The sequence below is a fragment of the Cynocephalus volans genome, chromosome 2 (assembly GCF_027409185.1).
Source record: "Cynocephalus volans isolate mCynVol1 chromosome 2, mCynVol1.pri, whole genome shotgun sequence".
In the NCBI taxonomy this organism is placed as follows: Eukaryota; Metazoa; Chordata; class Mammalia; order Dermoptera; family Cynocephalidae; genus Cynocephalus; species Cynocephalus volans.
The window spans coordinates 150,615,557-150,635,846 of record NC_084461.1 but is presented as its reverse complement, the minus strand read 5'-3'; the positions used below and the strand labels follow the sequence as shown (position 1 = coordinate 150,635,846).

Genomic DNA, 20,290 nt, shown 5'->3' with positions numbered 1-20,290 from the left:
CAGTGACCACATGTGCCTCATAACCGAGTCCTTTTCAATTTTCCTTCCACCCAAAAAACATGATAAGCAGCAAGCCCAACAACTGAGCAATGCATTATTTTCTGTTAAGGAAACAAATTCTACTTCACGGTGATGCCTGCCTCAAGTGCATTTGAAGTGGATCACAAAGTACATCGAGTCATGCTAATTCAGTTCGTCCTCCCTGACAATTGTGTTAGCTTGGTGAATTTCACTCCTCTGGCAAACTAGACCCTTCTTATCTGGCATGTTCATATTTAGTTACAGGGGATTTGCAAACACATTTTCTAAATCTACATATTTATTCAGTAAATTGCTCTCTCACCCAAGTCATTCTCTTGAGGAAATGTCAGCTTCAGCATTTGACAGAAACAGCCATTTTTGAGCTCAGGCAAGGATTCTGCCAGCAAGGTAGCTCCTAGACTTCTAACAAAGAGTTAACAAGAAAAAGAAATCATCTACTGCTTCAACCAGAAGAATGAAAATCTTGTGTCCTCCATGGCTTTTCCCTTAACTGTCAACAGCGGATAGCCTTGTTCTGTGAAATTAAACTATTTACAGGGACCATGGAAGCAGACAAGACCAGTGTCTTACACTTTGCTGTGAGTGGGGTATGAAACTGTGTGCCCAGCCTCTGAAGAACGGGCAAGGGGAAGCTGGCCTAGGATTACACCCTGGTGACGGACAACCCAAATGTAGGTAATTCACATGCAGATGAGCAGAAATCCATTGCGCTTCAAGCCCTGATCCCTCTGATGGCCTCCAGACTGAATATGAGGAAAGATGCTAAGCTCTGGGAAAGGACTGGCTAATTCACCAGTGACCTTCTAATTGCAAAATGTCGTGCCTCTCATCAGTTTTCAATCCCATGACTGTAGCAGCGGACATTACTGACGCTCCCTCCTGGAAATGCACTCTTTCCTGGTTCCTGGAATGTCTGTCTCTCCTGCTTCCTCTCCTATGTCCCCGATCCAGAACTCTCCCCTCACCCATCCTTTCAACTAGCTAATTCCCTACGTTTCATCCTGAGTTTTATAGCATTTCTTATTTTGTGCTATAGCTTCAAATACCTCTTTGGATCAATTTCTATCAGAACTATATCTCTATTCTCCACTCTCCTGAACTCCAAATCTGTATCTAATTGCTTGCTGAACATTTCCATCTGGATATGCCAATAAACACCTCAATTTTTTTTATGTCCCAAACCAAACACACTAGAAAAACCTGCTTCTCCTCTGTATTCATCTTGCTGGTCAGCAATACCCAGTCAAACGGGCCAGAAAATTCAGTGTCAGAAAAGTCAGTTTGTCACTCTCCTTCAATTCCACTCCTGCCTTCAATTAGTTCTGGAAATCCCGCCATCTATCCAGCCCCACTGTGACTACCCTAGCTCAAGTCCTCTTCCCTGGACTGCTGCAATGGCTTCTCCATGGATTCCCCACCTCCAACCTCTCCCCCTTCTATACCATCTTCCACAAACCAAGGAACTAACTTTCCTTCCATAGTACTCTCTAAAACACGAGTCCAATCATATTAATTCCCTAATTTAGAACTTCAGTGGCTCCCCACTACCAAGAGCAGTGGTTGTCAAACAATTCCTATGAGAAAGAAATTTTAAAGCATGACTTTCAACATATTTATTCATAAAGGATATCTGTATACTGTTCTAAGTGTTTATAAAGTTTAATTTCTTCATCTGGGATAAAATAAAGAAAATTTAATAGTTTTACCTGATCCCAATGGATTAGTTCACACTACCGCAGGTGATCACTGGGTCCCCTGCAAGGGGATGAAGTCAAGCTCCTCAGCTGGCATTCAGGGTGTTTCACAATCTAGCTTCAACCCACCTCTGCAAACACATCACGCCATCCTCCTCCACCACCACAGCTTCAGCCACTAGCCACTCTCCTCCACACATGCTATTCATGGATGCACACAGCATGGCACAAAGAACCTAGGCTTGGATGTCAGATCTCTCCCTGCCAACAGCTAGCTGTGTGACCTGGAGTCACTTTCTGAACCTTTCTGGCCCTCCATCTCCCCTTTTGTATGACAAATGTAATAACACCTATACTTTGCCGGGTTGTTGTCTGTATTAAGTGAGGTTCAGTGAAAAGCGATATAGGGCCAAGCATAGAGGAGAAGCTTAATAAATGGTACCTAAGAGTAGCAGGAGTAATTGGAAGTACTACTCTGTATATCGTGCTTAGAATTTGGGATTCTTGTTTCTCCCATGGCCTGGCTTCCTAAATACCTCTCAATGTCTAGTTTAAAACAGCACTTCCCCTGAGAATTACTGATCCTCCTGAGGTGGAGTTTGTCATTCACACTTGTCTGCTCCCCTAAGAAGCCTCCATTGTTGTATTATGTCGCTGATCATTTCTTGTCGCAGAGTGGTGATTTGGTTGCTGGGATGCATGTCTAGCTTGCCCACTATATTGCTGGTACTTGAAGGAGCTGACTTACTAATTTCAGAGTCCCCAGCATTTAATAGAGTGCCTAGCACAGAATAGGTGCTCAATAAATGTTCACCAATATTTCCATAGACAAAGGGAAAAGAGAACTATTTAAAAGTTCGTGGATATGCACAATTTCATGTTATAATAACAGCAACTTACTTAACAGTTGACAAAGCACTTTCACATATGTTCGTGAGAAACAGGCTGCTAGCTTCCCTTTCTAAAATAGATAATATTTTATCACTAAAATATTATCACTACAGCAACTCATAAAATAGATAATAAATTAAAGAGAAGTAACTGTTTGAAAATATCCCTTCAATGACTGTTTTCTCTTCCATTCTGATCTGATGCCAAGTTAATGTTATCATAAAATAATTCCATTAACTGAAATTGTGTAGTTTACTGAGCCATTACTGTCATCAAAAAAAAGTGAAATTATATTTGAAACCAAAAACAGAAGCTTACACAGGAATAAATGGCATTAACATGCAAACGAATTACATGCACAAGAAACAGGAATAGCAATGTGACAGGCGTTTCAGCCCATGCTCAGCAGAAACAGATGATTACATTTTAATATTTATTCATACATGAACAATGAAAACAAATCACGCTGGCAAGTGCCTTCAAGTCAAATTCATATTTGTTTAAAAAGGCAGAGGGTTATGTACTCCCTCCAGCTGCAGGCTGCACTGGGCATTCCTGAGCATCATTCAGACGATCTTGCTGCCTAACACATTCATGACCTAGAAGGTGAACTTGTACATAATATTCACATACAAGGCCACTGAGCTGGTGGGGGATGAGGTAGCAGTTGGGGGAAGCAGGGAGTAGAATAAAGGAAGCACCAGAGAGCTGGGGCCTGGATTCAGATCACTGATGCTGAAGGCAGCTAGAGAAAAGACAATAATGTCTGGCCCCAGGTGAGGTGAGCCAGACTGGAAGTATCCATGCGAGCTGTGAACCAGGCTCCTAAGATGCCCCAATTTGCAGTGGCAGCTACCAACCAGGGCAGACTCATGGTGCTGTGCATACATTGGTGGTCCCTCCTGGCTCCCAGGGGAAGGGTGGGGAGCAGGATGATATTCCAGATACTGCAGCTCCCAAAGGAGGCAAAATAACTCATTTCCAAGGACTGTGAGCTCACTGGGCCTACCCTCTTCAGCTTTTCTTTATTCATTCCCTGGGAATGAGGATAAAGTCATGGTAGCCTGGACAGCTTTGCCATAGTGGCAAGGACACCTTTCCTGACTACTCCTGCTCCAAGATATCATTTTCTGTCCTGAATTCCTACTGTGCTCAGAGATGTTACCTTGTGACTTAGCACCTAAACCCATGCGGCCTGGCACCTCTCAGCAGTCCCCAATGGCATTTAGCAAACTGACCCTTCAAGTGTAGCTGCCCTTTATTGGGACAGTCCCCCAATTTGGCTAACAAGAATTCACACTTGCTTGGCCCAGAACAAAGTTCTGGTTCTCCAATTTGCTTAATCAGATGAGGTAGGGTACAAAACTCACTCTGCTAACTCTTAGCTGTGAGATCTTTGAGTCTGAACCTAAGCCTCAGTTTCCCTATCTGTGAAAGGGAGCTAGATATGGTGTCCAGTTTCATACTGAATGAGTACATACTATGTTCCAGGTCCTGCTCCCAGTGCTTGGGATACAACGGGGTACAAAACAGTCAAAGATTCCTAGACTGGTGGAGCCGACATTCTAGCAGGGAGGGGGCAGTAAACAAAAGCATAATTAATTATTATACAGTATGCTAACATGTAATTAGTTCTATGGGGAGCAAAACAAAAGACAAAAAGCAGAGTGAGAAGAAGGAAAATCAGGAGTGCTGGGGTGGGGGCTGCAATTTTAAATAGGGTAGTGAGGTTTGAGCAAAGATGTGAAAGAGGGGAGGGGTTAGTAAGCAGCTCTCTGGAGAGGGGTGCGAAGGCCTTAAGTCAGAAGCTCGAGCCACAGCAAGGTGGCCAGTGTGGCTGGCACAGAGTGAATGAGGAGCAGCAGGAGATGAAGTCAGAGATGAGGTTCTCCACAGGACTTGTGAAGACTGCTGGAGGTAATGCATGAAATGTGCTTAGCAGGTAAATAATAACTGCGGACAATCGCTATGTGACAGGCACAGTGCTAAGTGTCTTATGCCATTAGCTCATTTAGTCTGCACAACAACCCTGTAAGGTAGGTACTATTATTCTGCCTGTGTTACATATAAGGAAACTGAGCTTTAGGCAGAATAATTCCCCCAAGGTTATAAACACTAGTAAATAGTAATATTAGGATTCAGACTCAGAATTTGAACCCAAGTAGCCTGGTTCTGGAGACAGTACCTTTAACCACTGAGCCTCTCATAAACAAAGAAGGTGGGGATGGGGGTGGTGAAGGAGGAGTTTGTGGAAGGCAGAGCAGACCCAGGAGGCTGGGATTACACGGAGAAGGAGGAGGAAGCAAAAACTGAATGAGCAGGTCTTTAAGGAGAGCTGAAGGCAAGATACAAAGAAAAGACAGGCATATCGTGCAGGGGCCAGAGAACTGCATACAGCAGCTACTCGGGACAGAGGGGCCGGGGTGCACTCAGAAGGGAAATGCAAGCAGCAGACAGAATCAGGACCCACCCAATGGGGCCAGCAGCAGACCACGGTGAATTCATGGGGCCAGGAAAGTCGCCACATGGTGGTCCTCAAAAAGCACAGACACCTGGTGAAAGGTATCTCCACCTCCCCAAAAATAACCCCCCAGAAATGTTTAGGATAGCAAGAACAGTAAGTCAAATTCTCAGCATAAATCAGGACACCAGAACTTTCTTTTAATAATTTAAATCTGAGTTTTTGAAACATGCACCCTTGCTGTCTCTCCTAGGTGAAAACATGATAACAGCTAACATCTATTACATTTATGGGATAAGTACCAGATATCGCATGGAACACTGTACATATAATCTCATTTTATCAACAAAACACTAAGAGCTAGTTTATCCCCATTTATAGATAAGGAACCTGAGACTCAGCGAGGCTAGTCACTTACTAAGCCAGGCGCTTACAGGGACAGAAATATCACTTCCTCCAAGGTCTGTCCAGCATAAACTATTACTTCACACTGTCTCCTCTGCTCTAGCCTGTGGCAGCATTAGGATTGGTAAAGAGCAAAAGGAGCAAATCCTACTGCAGCATCATGCTCTGGATTTCCTCTCCTTGAGAGTCATTCTTGTGGAAGCTCTGCAGTCTCATTTCTATGTGCCTGGCCAGTAGAAAGGGGTACTCCTCAGTGTCCATGGAGTGGAACAGGGAAGCACAGGCTGCTCTAGACTCCAAGTAATTCTATGGGCTCAGAAACCCTGGGGATCAGTACCACTGGCCGTCTGAGCTTCAGGATTAAAGATACTGCAAGGGGCTTTGTAAAGAAGCTCAATACCTAGAAGATAATCACCTCACTCTTTCTGAATGTTGCTCACTATGCTATATCCCTCCTAGGGGCTCAGTCATTCTACAAAAGCCTAGTGGATGTTGATCATATTTATGGCCACCACAGCATCTTTTGGACACACTCCTTATGATTTAGGAATTTTCCATATTTTTAAGTCTGCCTCCCTATGGCAGAAGCTAGAACCTACTCTGCCAGCTTCCTTTGCTGCTATGGCTCAGCCATGTGCCCAGTCAGAGACACCTACCCCAGACATTGACTCAGGAGCTAGTCAAAGGGGAGGACAAGGAACTCACTCTTTTTGGCTTTAAATATACATAAATCTTCCTAAAAATAATAAAATAAAAAGTCCACTCCTACTCAACAACTTCTTTTCCTTCCTTACCCAACTGCATCCTGCATATTGATACAGGAAAATCCTCAGCCCTTGCAAATGTTCATGTGCAATATGTGCAAAGAAAAAAATGGCAAGAGAACAAATAATGGGAGCCAGATCAGCTACAATTAGGCACATGGTGAAAAAGAACAAAGGAGTAACAGGAAACAGAAACACAATATCAGACACAATAAACCCAAAAGCAATAATTATGTTCTGATTTCCCACCAGCTGGCTTAGAAATCTCAAAGCACTGAACTTCTGTTTACTAGTTTTCCAAGTAAGTTGAACCCTGGTATGGGGAAATACCCTGTTCACTTCCCAGTGCCCTCGAGGATCCAATGGAGAGCAGTTTGTTGCTAGAGATTCTAAAATGAACAACACACACAAAACCTACCTTCTCCTAGCACGAGGTCCTAGACCTTCTCTGCAGGTCAGCCTACACTTTTGTTCATGGGAAAAGATTCAAGGTTAGGCCTGAGTTGCCTTAGAGACATCTCTCCTGACCAAATGTCAGCGCTGTTCTTTATATTATGCTGAGGACATAGCAAGGAATAACAAATCACCTGCTCCTTAAGAAGCCAAAAGTCACTTAGCACTCCAGCAGCACTGAATTTACACTTATTGAAGAGTTAGGGGTTCTGCAAGATGACATACATTGAGGCAGAGGAGAAGAAAGCAAATGTACAAATATTTTTTTTGCACATGTGGAAAAGACAATGACTAAGAGAGATAAGACAGGTTGAAAAAAGATAAGAAGGAAGAACGGGAAGGAGAAAGAGGAAGGAAGGAAGGAAGGAAGGAAGGAAGGAAGAGAAATACAGGAGAAACAATAAGATGAATAAACTAAAAGGAAGAACTGGAGAAGAAGATATAAATAAAAAAGATACATTCTTCTTATGGATTGAACGTTCTCACTTGGAAGATGGAATGTCTTTGCCTATTAATCTGTAACTACAATGTCTGAATACTTGAATGCCCCCCAAGAAACTCAGCTCTTAGAAAGACTCCATGGAGTCTCCTACTGGTTTTCAAATAATTGATAAGTATCTCTTGAACTTGGAAGAATATCCCAGCTAAGACTTGACTAACTGACAAGCCAAAGAAATTGAAACAGATACTTCACTTTCAGAATAACCTAAGTGACATTTGTTTCATGGCATGGTTCAAGACACACTCATCATCTGAAATCTCAAAGAGTGTGTTAGGAGAATCCTAAATCATTATCTGTTTCAGACGTCTTGCCAAGTATGAAGCTTTAGCAGTCCATACATTGTCATGATCAAAATGATGGTTACAGACTTCAACCTTCTTTTGGGAAGTCAATTTCTCCCAAGACTGACCATACCATAAGTGGCTGACCTGACTCACAACTCCAAGGGGCACATGTGACCACAACTACACAAGTTGCGTATTCTTCCCCCTGGCCACATTGTTTGATTCAGACCTTAGCACATGACCCAAGACAGCTTTTGTCTTAGGATTTTGCTGGAACAACAAGGAATCTAGGATTGCTTCAGCTAGTAGAATATAAACCTACATCTTCTAGTGGTCTCCACTTTGGAAAATGTGTCTCTGAAAGCAATCAACAAAAGGAAAGCAAAGCCAAGATCTAAAGCTACATTGAGCATCTGGATTCAGCCATGCTGAGGCCAATCTATGTTCAGGATTTTTCAATAATGTGCAATAAAATAAAGTCATATTTCCCCCTAAGTCAATTGCAGTTGAGTGTTCTTCATTTGCACTGATAAGACCCCAGACACTATATTTCTTGTTTGTGTTTTCTTATTTCCCATCACACACAACCAACCTGATCACACACAACAACCAATCCTTTATCTAACCTTGCCTTATAGCCAGGATGAACATAAATTGTTCTTTGGTGGATTGCATTTGAATGTCTCCATCTCCAAATTCCTACAAAAAGGCACCTAAATTCGGTGACACTGACCATCAAAATCTCTTAAAGTGCTCTAATAGCTCAGCTTACTTGTTGGCTACTAAGATCTCAAGGACAGACAGGTCAACTGCAAACACCAGCTCCTCTGCCATGCACAAGCTACTAGAGCCAAATAAATGTCAAACTCCTTGAGTACTGCTCTCCTTGCTGCCAGCTCCTCTAATGGTAAATATAGATTTCTGGAAAATTTTCACCATATTTCATATCAAATAAAGAATGCTAGATGAAACACAGAAGAGCTTCAACTCACAAATCACATTCATTGGATGAAACATAACTCCGCAAAAATGTTAAGGTTTCCTTTTTTTTTTTTAACCCCCAAATGAACTTAGAGGCTACAATTATTACATACTTATAACTCCCTAGGTTGGATTCTTAAGCTGTTTTTGATCGACAGCTGAGCTGGTTATAATTTTATAAAAGAATTTCTCCTACAGTACAAATACTGTTGTATGTCAGAGGAGTTGCAGAGCTGATCAATCACTTTTATATAACAAGAACTCACTGTGAAAATAACGTCCTCGATCGAACAATGAACTTGAACACATATTCCAAAGCTTTCAGCGTTCTTAGGATCGGCTCGCATTGCTCCCCTCTGCTGGAGGTATCCAAGTACGTCTTCAGCACTGTCATCAGTTTCCTGAATAAGGGATAATATTTTCAAAACACATCTCTTTTTATCCCACAGCATGGTAATTAGTTTGTTCAGTAAATTATAAGGCATTCAATCAAAGGTTAAAGGTGGTGGGATAGCCAAGCTCACTCACTCATTTGCAAGCATAAAAATAACTCTGCCTTAAAAATATATTTATTATAGGGAATGAATAGGTATTTCTTGCCCATAAAAATCCAGCAAATAAAAAATTAGTGTGGAAAAAAATCTTTGATTAAGAAAACTAGTCGCAATCAGGCTATGAGTGGGAATAACATGGTGATAATGTCTTTTTCGGCTTTTTCTTTCTGTAGAAAATGTTCTTGTGATATTGTGGAATTCCCTTGCTTAGAAACTTTTCATGTTCTTCTTTATCAGTAGGGCAGACTTGAAATTACTTGGCCTGTCTTTCTAGGCCCCTTCACAAACTCGTCCCCCACCAAACTTTCTAGCATTATCTCCATCTCTAACCCTCAGTTTTCAGTACCCAAGCTACACTGAGCTACTTGGCATGTGCACTTCTTTCTCTCTAGCCTTTGAGTACTGGTGTCTACCACAAGTAACTGCTCAATAAATGATGGTTGACTAGCTGAATGAATGAATGAATGAATGAACTCTTCCATGTACTACTGCTACCATAAAGTATTCATCCCAACCTATAGGTTTTGCATATTCTTACTGATATCCAAATTACCCAAGCATGGGTTGGATTTTGTCAGAAAAGGGAGCATTTATACATACTAAAAGAAATTACTCAACTTCCTTGTGCCCTAGGCATCCTAGCAGGGCAAGTAAGAGGTGAATAAGAAATCCCAGTATGCACAGTTACTTACTTGTAAGCCAGAGTAGCACTGAAGTGCTGTTGAATGTAAGCTTCCAGAACAGTGTTAAAATGCTGGAATTTCCGGTCTGCAATGAGTCCTATTATGTATATCTGAGGAAGATGCAAGGAATTAGTGTCATAGACATAATCCAGAGCAGGAAGCCATATTTACCTGGCATAACTAAACCCCCATCAAAATTCTCTTGCCCAGGAGTTAGTTCACTAAGATATAGTTAGTCCTTCTCATTTTAGTAGCATCTCCCCAAAAAGTGTTTCATGAAGTGTGCTGTGGGGTGTTATAAGATAAAAGGATTTCATGGTCAAATAAGTTGAGAAATCGCAGGTTATCATCATTTGACTGACTTCTTTATTGCAGAACTTTTCAAAGACTTTAATATACTTAAGTGCATTGTGAATCTCCGAGAGAGTCATGCAACATTCAGCACTTCCCTCAGTTATTTAATCAAAGGATCTCTCTGTCATGAGGCATCTTTCCCATAGGGTTAGCATTCAAGGGGGCCCCCTTGGGAAGCACTTAATTAAGCCACAGTCATATCCATGTAACCTCTTTAAAAATGCAAATGTCTGTGACACAAGGGATTAATACATAAAGACTCTGTTGGGCACTGATACCCTAATGTAGATTTTCTTACGTTTATTTTGACATGATACTGAGAAAACGTGAGCTGTGACAGGGAGAGGAGGAAGAGACCACTTGGGAGGGGGAAGGAAGAAAGATCTGGATGGCATGCCACCATGAAAAGTTCTGGGTGGGCAGGAGGAGTGCAACAGCTCAGGTGAGTTAGAGGACATGAGGAAGAGAAGGTCAAAAGAGAGTTAGGAAACATTTTGGGTGTTTTGCAACCTAGCCAAGGACTAGGCCTGGCATTCATGGAAAGCCTAAGCAATCATTCACAATATCCAGTCTCATGTACTTTCAACCAGTGTCAATCTGACAGAATACACTTAAAATGCTCCTTTCACCCACTCTGTCCCATGTCTTCAAATGAACTAGAAACAAACAAAAAGAAACAGCAGCAGTTCATTCATTGGTCTGGTTGCCGAACATTACAATGACTCCAACAAATTCATGGAAAGGGCCATAAGTTCTCATTCTTCTCACATTAAGTCACACATCGTTACCTAATGTCACTAAACGTCTGTCCCCTCTCTCTTACCAAAGCATCAAAGACGAGGATGTCATACTCATTACTTTGAGAATGCTCCATCATGATGTTGAAGAGAGCGTCCAGAGTGTCCTGGAGAAACTGGACAAAACCATGAAGGTTGCATTAAGAAAGAGTGCAGGTCACCCAGAAATCCACTCCTATGTGTCTATCCAAGAGAATGTGGATAGTCCTCCACCACATGCCATGTTCAAGAGGTGCAGAGCAGTTTTGTCCACAAGAGCCAAAACATGGAGCAAGCCAGCAGTCCACCAACAGCAGAATGGATGTGTACACAGTGGCATTTTCACACTACAGAATCCTGCACAGCTATGCAAAAGAGCAAACTACTTCCACATGCCACACTGAGGATGACCCTTGCACACAGTGTGTTGAGTAAAATAAGTCAGACACAAAAATGTATGTTCTTCATTGCTCTATCCTTATGATATAGATATAAGCAGGCAAAAACACAGTATGATGATGGTAGTCAAAAGCAGTTGCCCTAATTGATTTAATGACTCAGAAGGGATATGAGGGAACTTATTGCAATGCTAAAAAGTGTTCTGTATCTTTACTGGGTAGTGGGTACATCAGTGTGTAAAAAGCCACTGAGCTAGAGACTGGCCAGTTAGCTCAGTTGGTTAGAGCACGGTGCTGGAACACCAAGGTCCAGGGTTCCCTGTACTGACCAGCCACCAAAAAATCAAATCAAATCACTGAGCTGGACTCTTGAGATAAGCATGATGTATCTATTTTATTGTGTGTATATTATACTTCAATAGCAAACTTTTTTGAAAAAGAAAGAAAAGAATGCAAAAGGGAGGCAATGGAATCCCCCCTCCCCCGTGACTTCTCCAAGCTACCCAAAGGGGATGGACTTTATAAAGGGGACTAAATATCCCTGCCACTGCTGAACCATGTAGGTGGGTCAATAGTGCACATTTAAAGCATTGATCTATAAATTCTACCATGCTTCTCCAGGCATGGGCAATTAAATAAAACTTGATTTCCCTCCTTCCTAAGGGATGGGTCAATATTTCCTGCAATTCTTCAAAACATAGAACTACAACCTAACGATGTTTAATCTCAATGTTTCTAGCTGTACCAAGTTCCTGATGGAAACAAGATCACCAGGACTGCTGGGAAGCACTTGTCCTAGTTCATAGTGCTAGAGAGGAGGATTGCTTTAATTAGATCTGTACTTGAGATGCTTTATATTCTCCACTACCATGAGGACACAGGAATACACCTGACATTTACATTGTTTTCTGCTTGTTTTACTTAAAATGTGAGCCCTGATGTCTTCGCCTTTCTTATCATTAATACATAATGCTTTCCAAGCAGCAGAAACCAAGAATACCTTTCATTTCTAACAATAACGTGCTCGTAGTACTGAGATCATACTGCTATGTATAGCAACATATAACAACAAAAATAATTAATAGTTACTATTTATTGAATTTCGTGTTTTATATACTTTAGTCCAATTATTGTGTACAATCTCTAATAGACCATGCTGAGTAGTTTTTAAATATTATCACCTTGAATGCTCATAACAACTCTGAGAACTGTGTCGCATTCATAATATTATCACATCAGGTTGGCAAGTGGGAGAACTGGGATCTACACCCAGGCAGATCTATTTCCGGAGACTGAGCACAGCCATTGTTTTCTAACATTCAACATTCAATGCCATTGAAGCAAGTCACCCCCCTGAATCTCCCCATAAAGATTTTTCATAGCAACTTGGGACAGTGTGACCCACTGTCAGAAAAAAAATTGTCCCATCTCCTTCCACACTTCGCTTCTCTCCTGGAGCCACCCATGATTAAAGTTCTATCCACGGTAGCTGGACACAAGTAAAATGAAGCCACACTGACCTTCACCACTTCCTCTCCGTCCACGATCTTCAACTTTTCTAAATTCTCCTGTAGCAGTTGAGGCTTCATACGCCACTTCAGCAAACCCAGCAAGCCCACTAAAACAGAGTCCAGACAAGCAGAATTATCACTGGCCTCAACCATCCCTCTCGGGACCTCCCTGGGCTTGCCTTGCACCCACACACACACACACACAAGCCACACTTGGTGATCCTGTTACCGTTCTGGGTGAGCTTTGTGGAGCACACCAGGGTGGAAATGGAGAACACATCCCGGGAGCTGACAGAGAGCCCCCCAACACTGCTGGAGCTGCGGCTCAAGGTGGCCCCCTTATTTTCCATATGGTGTCGGTAAGATGGAAGAGTCAGGTAGGCACTAGCATCCTCCATCTTCTTGCTGTCCCCCTGGAAACAACACTTTGGTTACCACCCCAAGCCAAGGCCACACACCCAAAGCTGGCCCAGAGCTTGCAGTGGCCAAATTACACACTGTGAGGTGGAGAAGGTCAGAGACAGTGAGGAAAATCACCAGAGAAGCAATAAACATCAGCTTGTGAAGCTGGGCTGTTTTTGCACAAACTAGGCAAGAATCCAAAGTTACATTAATGTAAAAGGGGTTGATCAACCAGTTGAAGGCTCTGTAAACTTCATTAATGACAAAAATGGAATTGAAGATTTCCAGACAGGCCCTTTTAATTTATTCTAACCTTTTGCTATCATAACACATGCCCGCCAGCAAGATAAGGAATCAAGCTTAATGTAGAAGTTAATGGAAAAGGCACTAGGTCAAAGCATCCTGGGATCTAGACCCTGTTTTACCATTCACAAGTCGATGCCATCTTGGATACATGCCTTAGCTTCTGTGTGTTTCGTTTTTATCATGCATAAACTGAGGATAATCATATTTCTTCCTTCCTAGAACTCCTGAGCAGACTAAATGGGATAATGCATGTAGAATACAGGGCAGAATGATAGATACACAAGTGCCCTGGCATGCTGAAATGATCATCTAAAGGTAGCTTTACAGGAGATAACATTGACTGAGCTCTTACCCGGCACCAGGAGTTGCAGCACTGCATTTAAGCCTCCCAACAATAGTATGAAGCAGATTCTGTTATCATCCTTGTTTAACAGACAAGGAAACTGAGACTTAATGAGGGCAAGTAAAAAGAAAACTGACTGCAAGTAGGCCTCTACCCCCAAGGAGTTCACAATCTGCCCAGGAAGAATGGTTTTCAAGCCAAGAACTACTTCCATGTGCAATAAATGAGACAACAGAGGCTTTATGGAAGAAAAGAGGTTTTCTGGAGTACTCAGAGAGACTCAGAGAAGACTACCATAGGATGAGGGCCTTGATGTGGCTGTGTTTGCCATGCAGATCACAGGGGGAAAGGCAATTTCAGCTGATGAGGTTGACAAAACTGAGGGCAAGGGTTTGGCCCCTGTGCTGACCACTTAACCCTGCCATATTTCACAGCCACACACTTTGCCTCCAGCCGGGTGCTGTTAGGAGAGGGGGTGTAGGAAGGCACGCAGGTAAGAGCAAGGCAAGCACTTCCTTGCTTCTCAAAAACAGTCCATGTCTTACGAAGCAAAAATAGCAACAGTGGACATCTGCACACCCTTTACAGTTTACCTGGCCCTTTCTCATGGGTCTTCTCATTGAGTGGTCATAAATATTACTGTCACTGCCTAAGAAAAAGTAGACTGAGACTCAGGAAGACATGTGAGATGATTCCAGATTTAGTCAGCAGTAGCATCAGAACCCAGATTCCACTATTTTTCCATTAGCTACGGTGCAGGATCCCTTAAATGTTTCTTGTGGGTCTTCTAGGCATCCCACAGAGGTCCTTACACAGTCACGAGCCCATTTCTGTACATAACAATAACTTTTTCCATTTACTTAGCTCTCCCACGTACCCATCAGTGTGTTGTTCACATGTACTGTCTCATATAGTCCTTACAATCATTCACTGAGGGCTCGTAGATGAGGAAACAGAGGTGCAGAGAAGTTAAGGTTTTGTACACAGCCACACAGCTGGTAAACCCTGGTGTGTATGATTCTGGGGTCCCTGCTGTTAGTCATTAAGCAATCTTACCATCACTTCTTCACTTCCCATACCCCCTCACTGCAGAGTTAGTGCCAACTCGGGGTACCTTGAGGACAACCAAGTCGTGACATCCATCATGCAGAGTAGTCCCGTCTTCTTTCATCAGCTTCACATAGGACATGGCAAAGTTCTTTTCTCCTTTATCTTTAGCTGGAAACAGCATTGTGAGGTCAGGAAAGAAAATGATATATGGGGCAGTCAGCTATCCCATTCTTCTCCCCTTAGGGATGTTGCAGATACTCTATTTGGTTGGGTACTCACATTCTAGGGATGACCGATGTCGAAACATGAATCTCAGATGGATCCTCTGCATGTCTTCAATAGGGACAGCCACCTTAGCAGGCAGAAACCAGAGCTCAGGAGACAATGAGTTAAGTGGCCCTCCCGACTCCACCCTACCCCCAAAGGCAGCCTGACCATTTAACTGAGAGCACTGCCTGCTGATTTACTATCCATCTATCAAGGCTGATGAACTGTAAATAAATTACATAAGAACTAGCTATGAAGAGAAAATAAAGTACCAAATGTAATCCATTTGCCAAATTGCATTCCCAGCCAATGAAATGAGGTCTGTAAATTATAGCAAGGAAAAATGAATCTCCCCAAATTGATATAAAAGTCACATAACTTTAGCACAGGATTTGATGCACTGCACAATGCATGATGCACATTTTCCTTACACACTCCAGGAGTTCTGGCAATTGCAGCAGGGCTTAGCAAATTAACAATGGTCATTAGGGGGTTTGCCTGAGGACTCTCATTTATGCAAATTAATAAAAATGCTTTAATCCAATAATATTTGGAAAAATCCTAGGGCTCATCCCATCCTTGATTGGACACATGATTGGATGCTTTTGCTTCCAAGGACACTGAGCTAAGGCAATCATCCATTTGTCATTCCAGGACCACCGTCCAGTGAGAGGTCTGCAGGCACCATTAATTGAGATGCTTTCAACCTGGCTCTGGACTACCCTGCCTTTCCAAGCCTCACAACTCTTCTGCAGTGTGCAGTTCAGGCCAATGCAGGGAAGCTTAGCTACGGTGAGAAAAACACTTTGATTTTAAAAGGGACAGGTTTGCACTGTAAAGATGACTATTAAAAGTCAAAACAGATGTATACATTGGAGCACTTTCTGTTTCAGACAATGGAATTTGAGCCTGAGGAGGCCCACCATCCTGTCTGTCTTTCAGACAGAGCAAAAAAACTGACAGCCTTATGGGTAACTGCAGTTCAATCCATCCTTTCACTGCATATTGAATGGTTACTAGAAACTACAATCATGAGAGGCACTGCCATGCTGATATAAGGCAGAGTCCTCATGCTCAAAGAGTTCATGATCCACGTGTGGTGACATACAACAGCCATATGATAAGGTCTAGCAAAGAGAAACAACTGGGCATTGATAACACCAAGGTCAAGGGTTCGGATCCCTGCACCAGACAGCTGCCAAAAAAAAAAAAAAAAAAATACAACTGGGGTGCAAAAGAGCACAGAGAAGAGAAAACAAAACCAGTCTAATAACTTTTGACCCCAAAGACGGGCAGGTTGTCATTTTAAAGAGAGTGAGTCTGGGGAAACCCACTGAGGAATATAGGAATACATGACAAGGCAGGAACCATTGGGATTTGAATAGCTATCACTGAAAAGGAAGTCGTGTATATCTTGAGTTTGGAGCCAGAGCACAGGGTGAGTAAAGAATGCTACTAAGACAGAGATATTTGAAGCTGTGAGCAAGCTTCAGCATTCACTGAATTAAGTCCAGACTCTTATACCAATACAGGTTATTCCTTTCTGCTTAGTGTGATGACCTGGTAATGCAAATATTTGTGGTTAATGCCACTTTTGCTTGGGGAAAATGTGAATATTGAGAGCAATGGGGTAAGAGGCAGTTATAATGAAGATGGGCATCCCAAAAGGGCATTTTGTAGGCACTACCTGCACTTTCCTAGGCTCACATTTGCTTGCAAGTTCTGTCCCGACTCACTGCTGAGGAGAACGGCACACCTTGATGGGTTGGGCACCGTCCATGACAGGACTGTCTACAATTCCCAGATGGTTAGGTCCTGGACCAATGAGGGGTGATCAAGAGAACCAGGGTGCTCCCTCATTGGGCCATCATTTCTACTGCCCCACATGCCACCAACACATGCTAGGGTATTATTTCAGATCCAGGGAGGAGCCTCAGAGGACCCCATGCCCTTATGGATGGTGACTTCTGCTGTAACCCAGAGCTAAAGAAGATTCTTTCTGTCACTCTATATCCCTCCAGTAAGAATATTCATAGTTGGCCCCAGAAGTGAGCTGGACATTTAATGAGGAAAAATGTGATATATTCTCATTTGTTGCTCACAATGACATGGGTCCATCATGCCTCCCACCTGCTTAGATTAGAACAAGGAATCGATAAAATATGTTCAACAGAATACTAGCCCTGGGATATGATGCTGGGAAAAGAGAAAATGCTCCATGGCTGATGATGTTTGGGAAATTCTCTGCACTATCTCTCCCTTTTGCAGATCTGCAGAGTGTGTTTATATCATAAAGGTTCTGAGAATCTGAAATAAAGAAGTCTTTTGACTTCTGTATTTGTTCTCCAATTTCTCAGCATGTCCCACATTTATTTGACGAGGGAACATTATTTTAATAAAACTCCACTTTGTATTCCACAGAACATTTGTGGGGAGAAATGCTATGTAAGAAGGATGTCGAGGGAGACTGAATCACGAATTTGGAACTACTACATTGTCTCTCCCCCATTCCCCCACTACCCAGAGCTGACACAATGCTGCCTACCACTACAAACTAGACTGCCTTATAGAGGCGTGGGTAAAAAAAAAAAAAAAAGGGAAAGGGTCAACTGTTAGAAGGGCATCTTGAAGGAGTGTGAAATCCAGTTTGGTTTTCCAAACTAAGAAAGCTGCCAAGTATGATCATGAGTAATATTTATGGAATGTGTACTCTCTTCCAAGGACTCTTCTGAGAGTGTTATGTGTATTAAATCCTTTCATTTTCACAGTCATCCTATTGTTCCCATTTCACAGATGAGGAAAACAGAGCACAGAGCAGTTGAATGACTTGCGCAAGGTCAAACAGCTGGTGAATGGTAGAGCTGAAATATAAAGCTTGACTTCTGGGTCCAGGGTCCATGCTCGCCACTACCTTGCTCAACTGCTCTCATAAAAAGGAGAAAGAATGCTAATTGTTCCAGTCTGTTTCCTCTTCCCTCAGGTAGCAGTGAAGAGCACAGACCCAGAGCGAAACTGCACAGGTTCAAATACCTGCTCTGACACTTACTAGTAGTGTGATCTTACACAAGTCACTCACCTGTTCTGTGCCACAGTCTCCTCATCTATAAAATGAGGGAAGTATTTAATACAAACCTCACAGGGTGTGTCGTAAGCAATAAATGGATTATTTAAATAAAGCACTGAAATAGAGTTTCTGGATGATTGTAAGAACTAGATACATGTTTGCTGCTGTTATCATTATTATTATTCTTTATTAGTTATTCTTACCTTGACTGTTTCCATCCAGCGTGGCTGTTTGACTTGATAGTACACGACGGAGTGATACTCATTCATGGGCTTGTCCCCAGCTCCCACGCAAATTGCATTCTGACCAAAGAAAAATGAAGAGACAGAACACTACAGAAATGCCACTTTCAGTGCTTGGGCAATTTTGGTCCCAAGGCCAAGACCAGCCCTAGGGCCTGGGATAACCCTACCTTTTCTAACCCTTCTGCCAGGTCCCCATCATGACCCTTCTATATTACAGATTTATACATGAGTGTTCCCGGCCCCAGGAGTGACAGCTGCTTAACTACAGAAATTCTATTACTTCCATTCTGGAAACCACTGGAGCGCATCAGGCACTTACGTGGCTGCCTTATTGTAAATGGTAACCAGCCTTGGAGTTACTGCACACTGCCAGTCTTATTTAATCCTATTTGATTCCTAAATCTGAATGTGCACAAAGTTTACAAACAGGCTCAGAATAGCCAAGCAGCAACTCCTTCTGATAGATTTCTAATGCTCACACACCCAGGCTGGGGAGCAGGGGGGTGCTGAGCAAGGGGAGAAGGTATGGGTTTCAAAGAGATACATGGGTACACACCTTGGTAAACAAGTCTGGTGCAGAGGGGTCTAGGGGGTGGCAATTCAGTTTAGCCCATAGTGACCAGGCATCTTCTGGGTACAAAGCTCATGAGAAGCACGAGCTTCTGGGGGATGTGGGATGAGTCAGATACTGAACCTGACATGAGCTTACAGTTTGGTGGGGGTGGAGGAGACATTAGATGAGCAGACAAGTCACTACAGCAATGTGATGTGATGACAGACCTAGGAACATACTACTGTGGGGCACAAAGGAGAGACATAAGTGCAGCTGAGAATTCAGGGAAGATTTCTTGGAGGCAATGACAGTTGAGCATGTTGAAGAAAGATTCTGAGTTATCTTTGAGCAGAAATGGGGGAAGGGCATTCTGAGCAGAGAGAAAGGCACAGAGCATGCATACCTTTATAGGATATTTATTCTTTGCCATAAAAACCACCCTCAGAGTTTCAGAAAGGAGCTGAATGTGTAACAAGGAATTATCTTCTAGTAGCATATGACAGCCCCTAATTCTCTCTCTCTCTCTGTTCATTCCAGCTGTTTGGCCCCAAAATAAGATACAAGCTAGAATCCCTCAAAAGGGGTCTAATTGTGGTTTTCATAGCAGATCAACCAATTTTTACTTTCAAATCATCAGACTCCTAGGGACATGAGGACTGGTTATTTTTAAGGTGAGCAAGTCCACACCTCTCACCAGATTCCATTATATTCTCCAGTGGATCCTTGACCTCCAACCCAGGTTGAGTCACCAAACTGGCCACACGGAGGCTTGTGGTGGCCCCTGGTGAACCATGCTAAACTGTGGGAGGAGGACCCTGCACCTCTCACTGGAAAGCTCACTCTTTGCTTCCAAAGTACAGGAGAACAATGCACTCAGTTTCAGTATTGACTGATGGTACTTGCAGCCAAATCAAATCCACTTGAAAATAGTATACAGAGAGAGTCTTTTTGGAACTTACCTCTAAAAAGACAAGGATACCAATGAACTGGAAATAAGAGAAGACACAAAAGGCTCTTGGTTTCCCATGGGATGAAGCCTTCCAAAACTTGGAGACACTGAACTAAAAACATGCTTGCAAAGTTTTTCTGACCATTTAGAGCGTGCTTCTTGTCCAGCCCCTTGCTAAGCCCTTCACACATAAGACCTCACTTAGTTCAATCTTCACAACCACTTCTGATGATCACTCTCATTATCCCCATTTTACAGCTGGGTAAACTGAGACCCTGGGAGATTAAGGAACTTGCCCCAAAAGTGGCAGAGATGGGACTACATCTCAGACCTTTTTAATCCTCATCCAGCATTCTTT

General features: G+C 42.7%; 1 protein-coding gene across 1 annotated transcript in view; it reads right to left on the bottom strand.

The window, feature by feature from the left end:
- Positions 1-20,290, bottom strand: part of DOCK2 (dedicator of cytokinesis 2) — a 396,194-nt gene that overhangs the window by 333,850 nt on the left and 42,054 nt on the right. Inside the window, exons 15-22 of the mRNA XM_063087676.1 lie at positions 18,389-18,487; positions 15,134-15,206; positions 14,919-15,022; positions 12,983-13,166; positions 12,763-12,860; positions 10,892-10,981; positions 9,724-9,824; positions 8,744-8,878 (exon numbers count right to left, since the gene is read on the bottom strand). Coding sequence (XP_062943746.1) covers positions 8,744-8,878; positions 9,724-9,824; positions 10,892-10,981; positions 12,763-12,860; positions 12,983-13,166; positions 14,919-15,022; positions 15,134-15,206; positions 18,389-18,487 — 884 coding nt within the window. The remainder of the gene's footprint in view (positions 1-8,743; positions 8,879-9,723; positions 9,825-10,891; positions 10,982-12,762; positions 12,861-12,982; positions 13,167-14,918; positions 15,023-15,133; positions 15,207-18,388; positions 18,488-20,290) is intronic.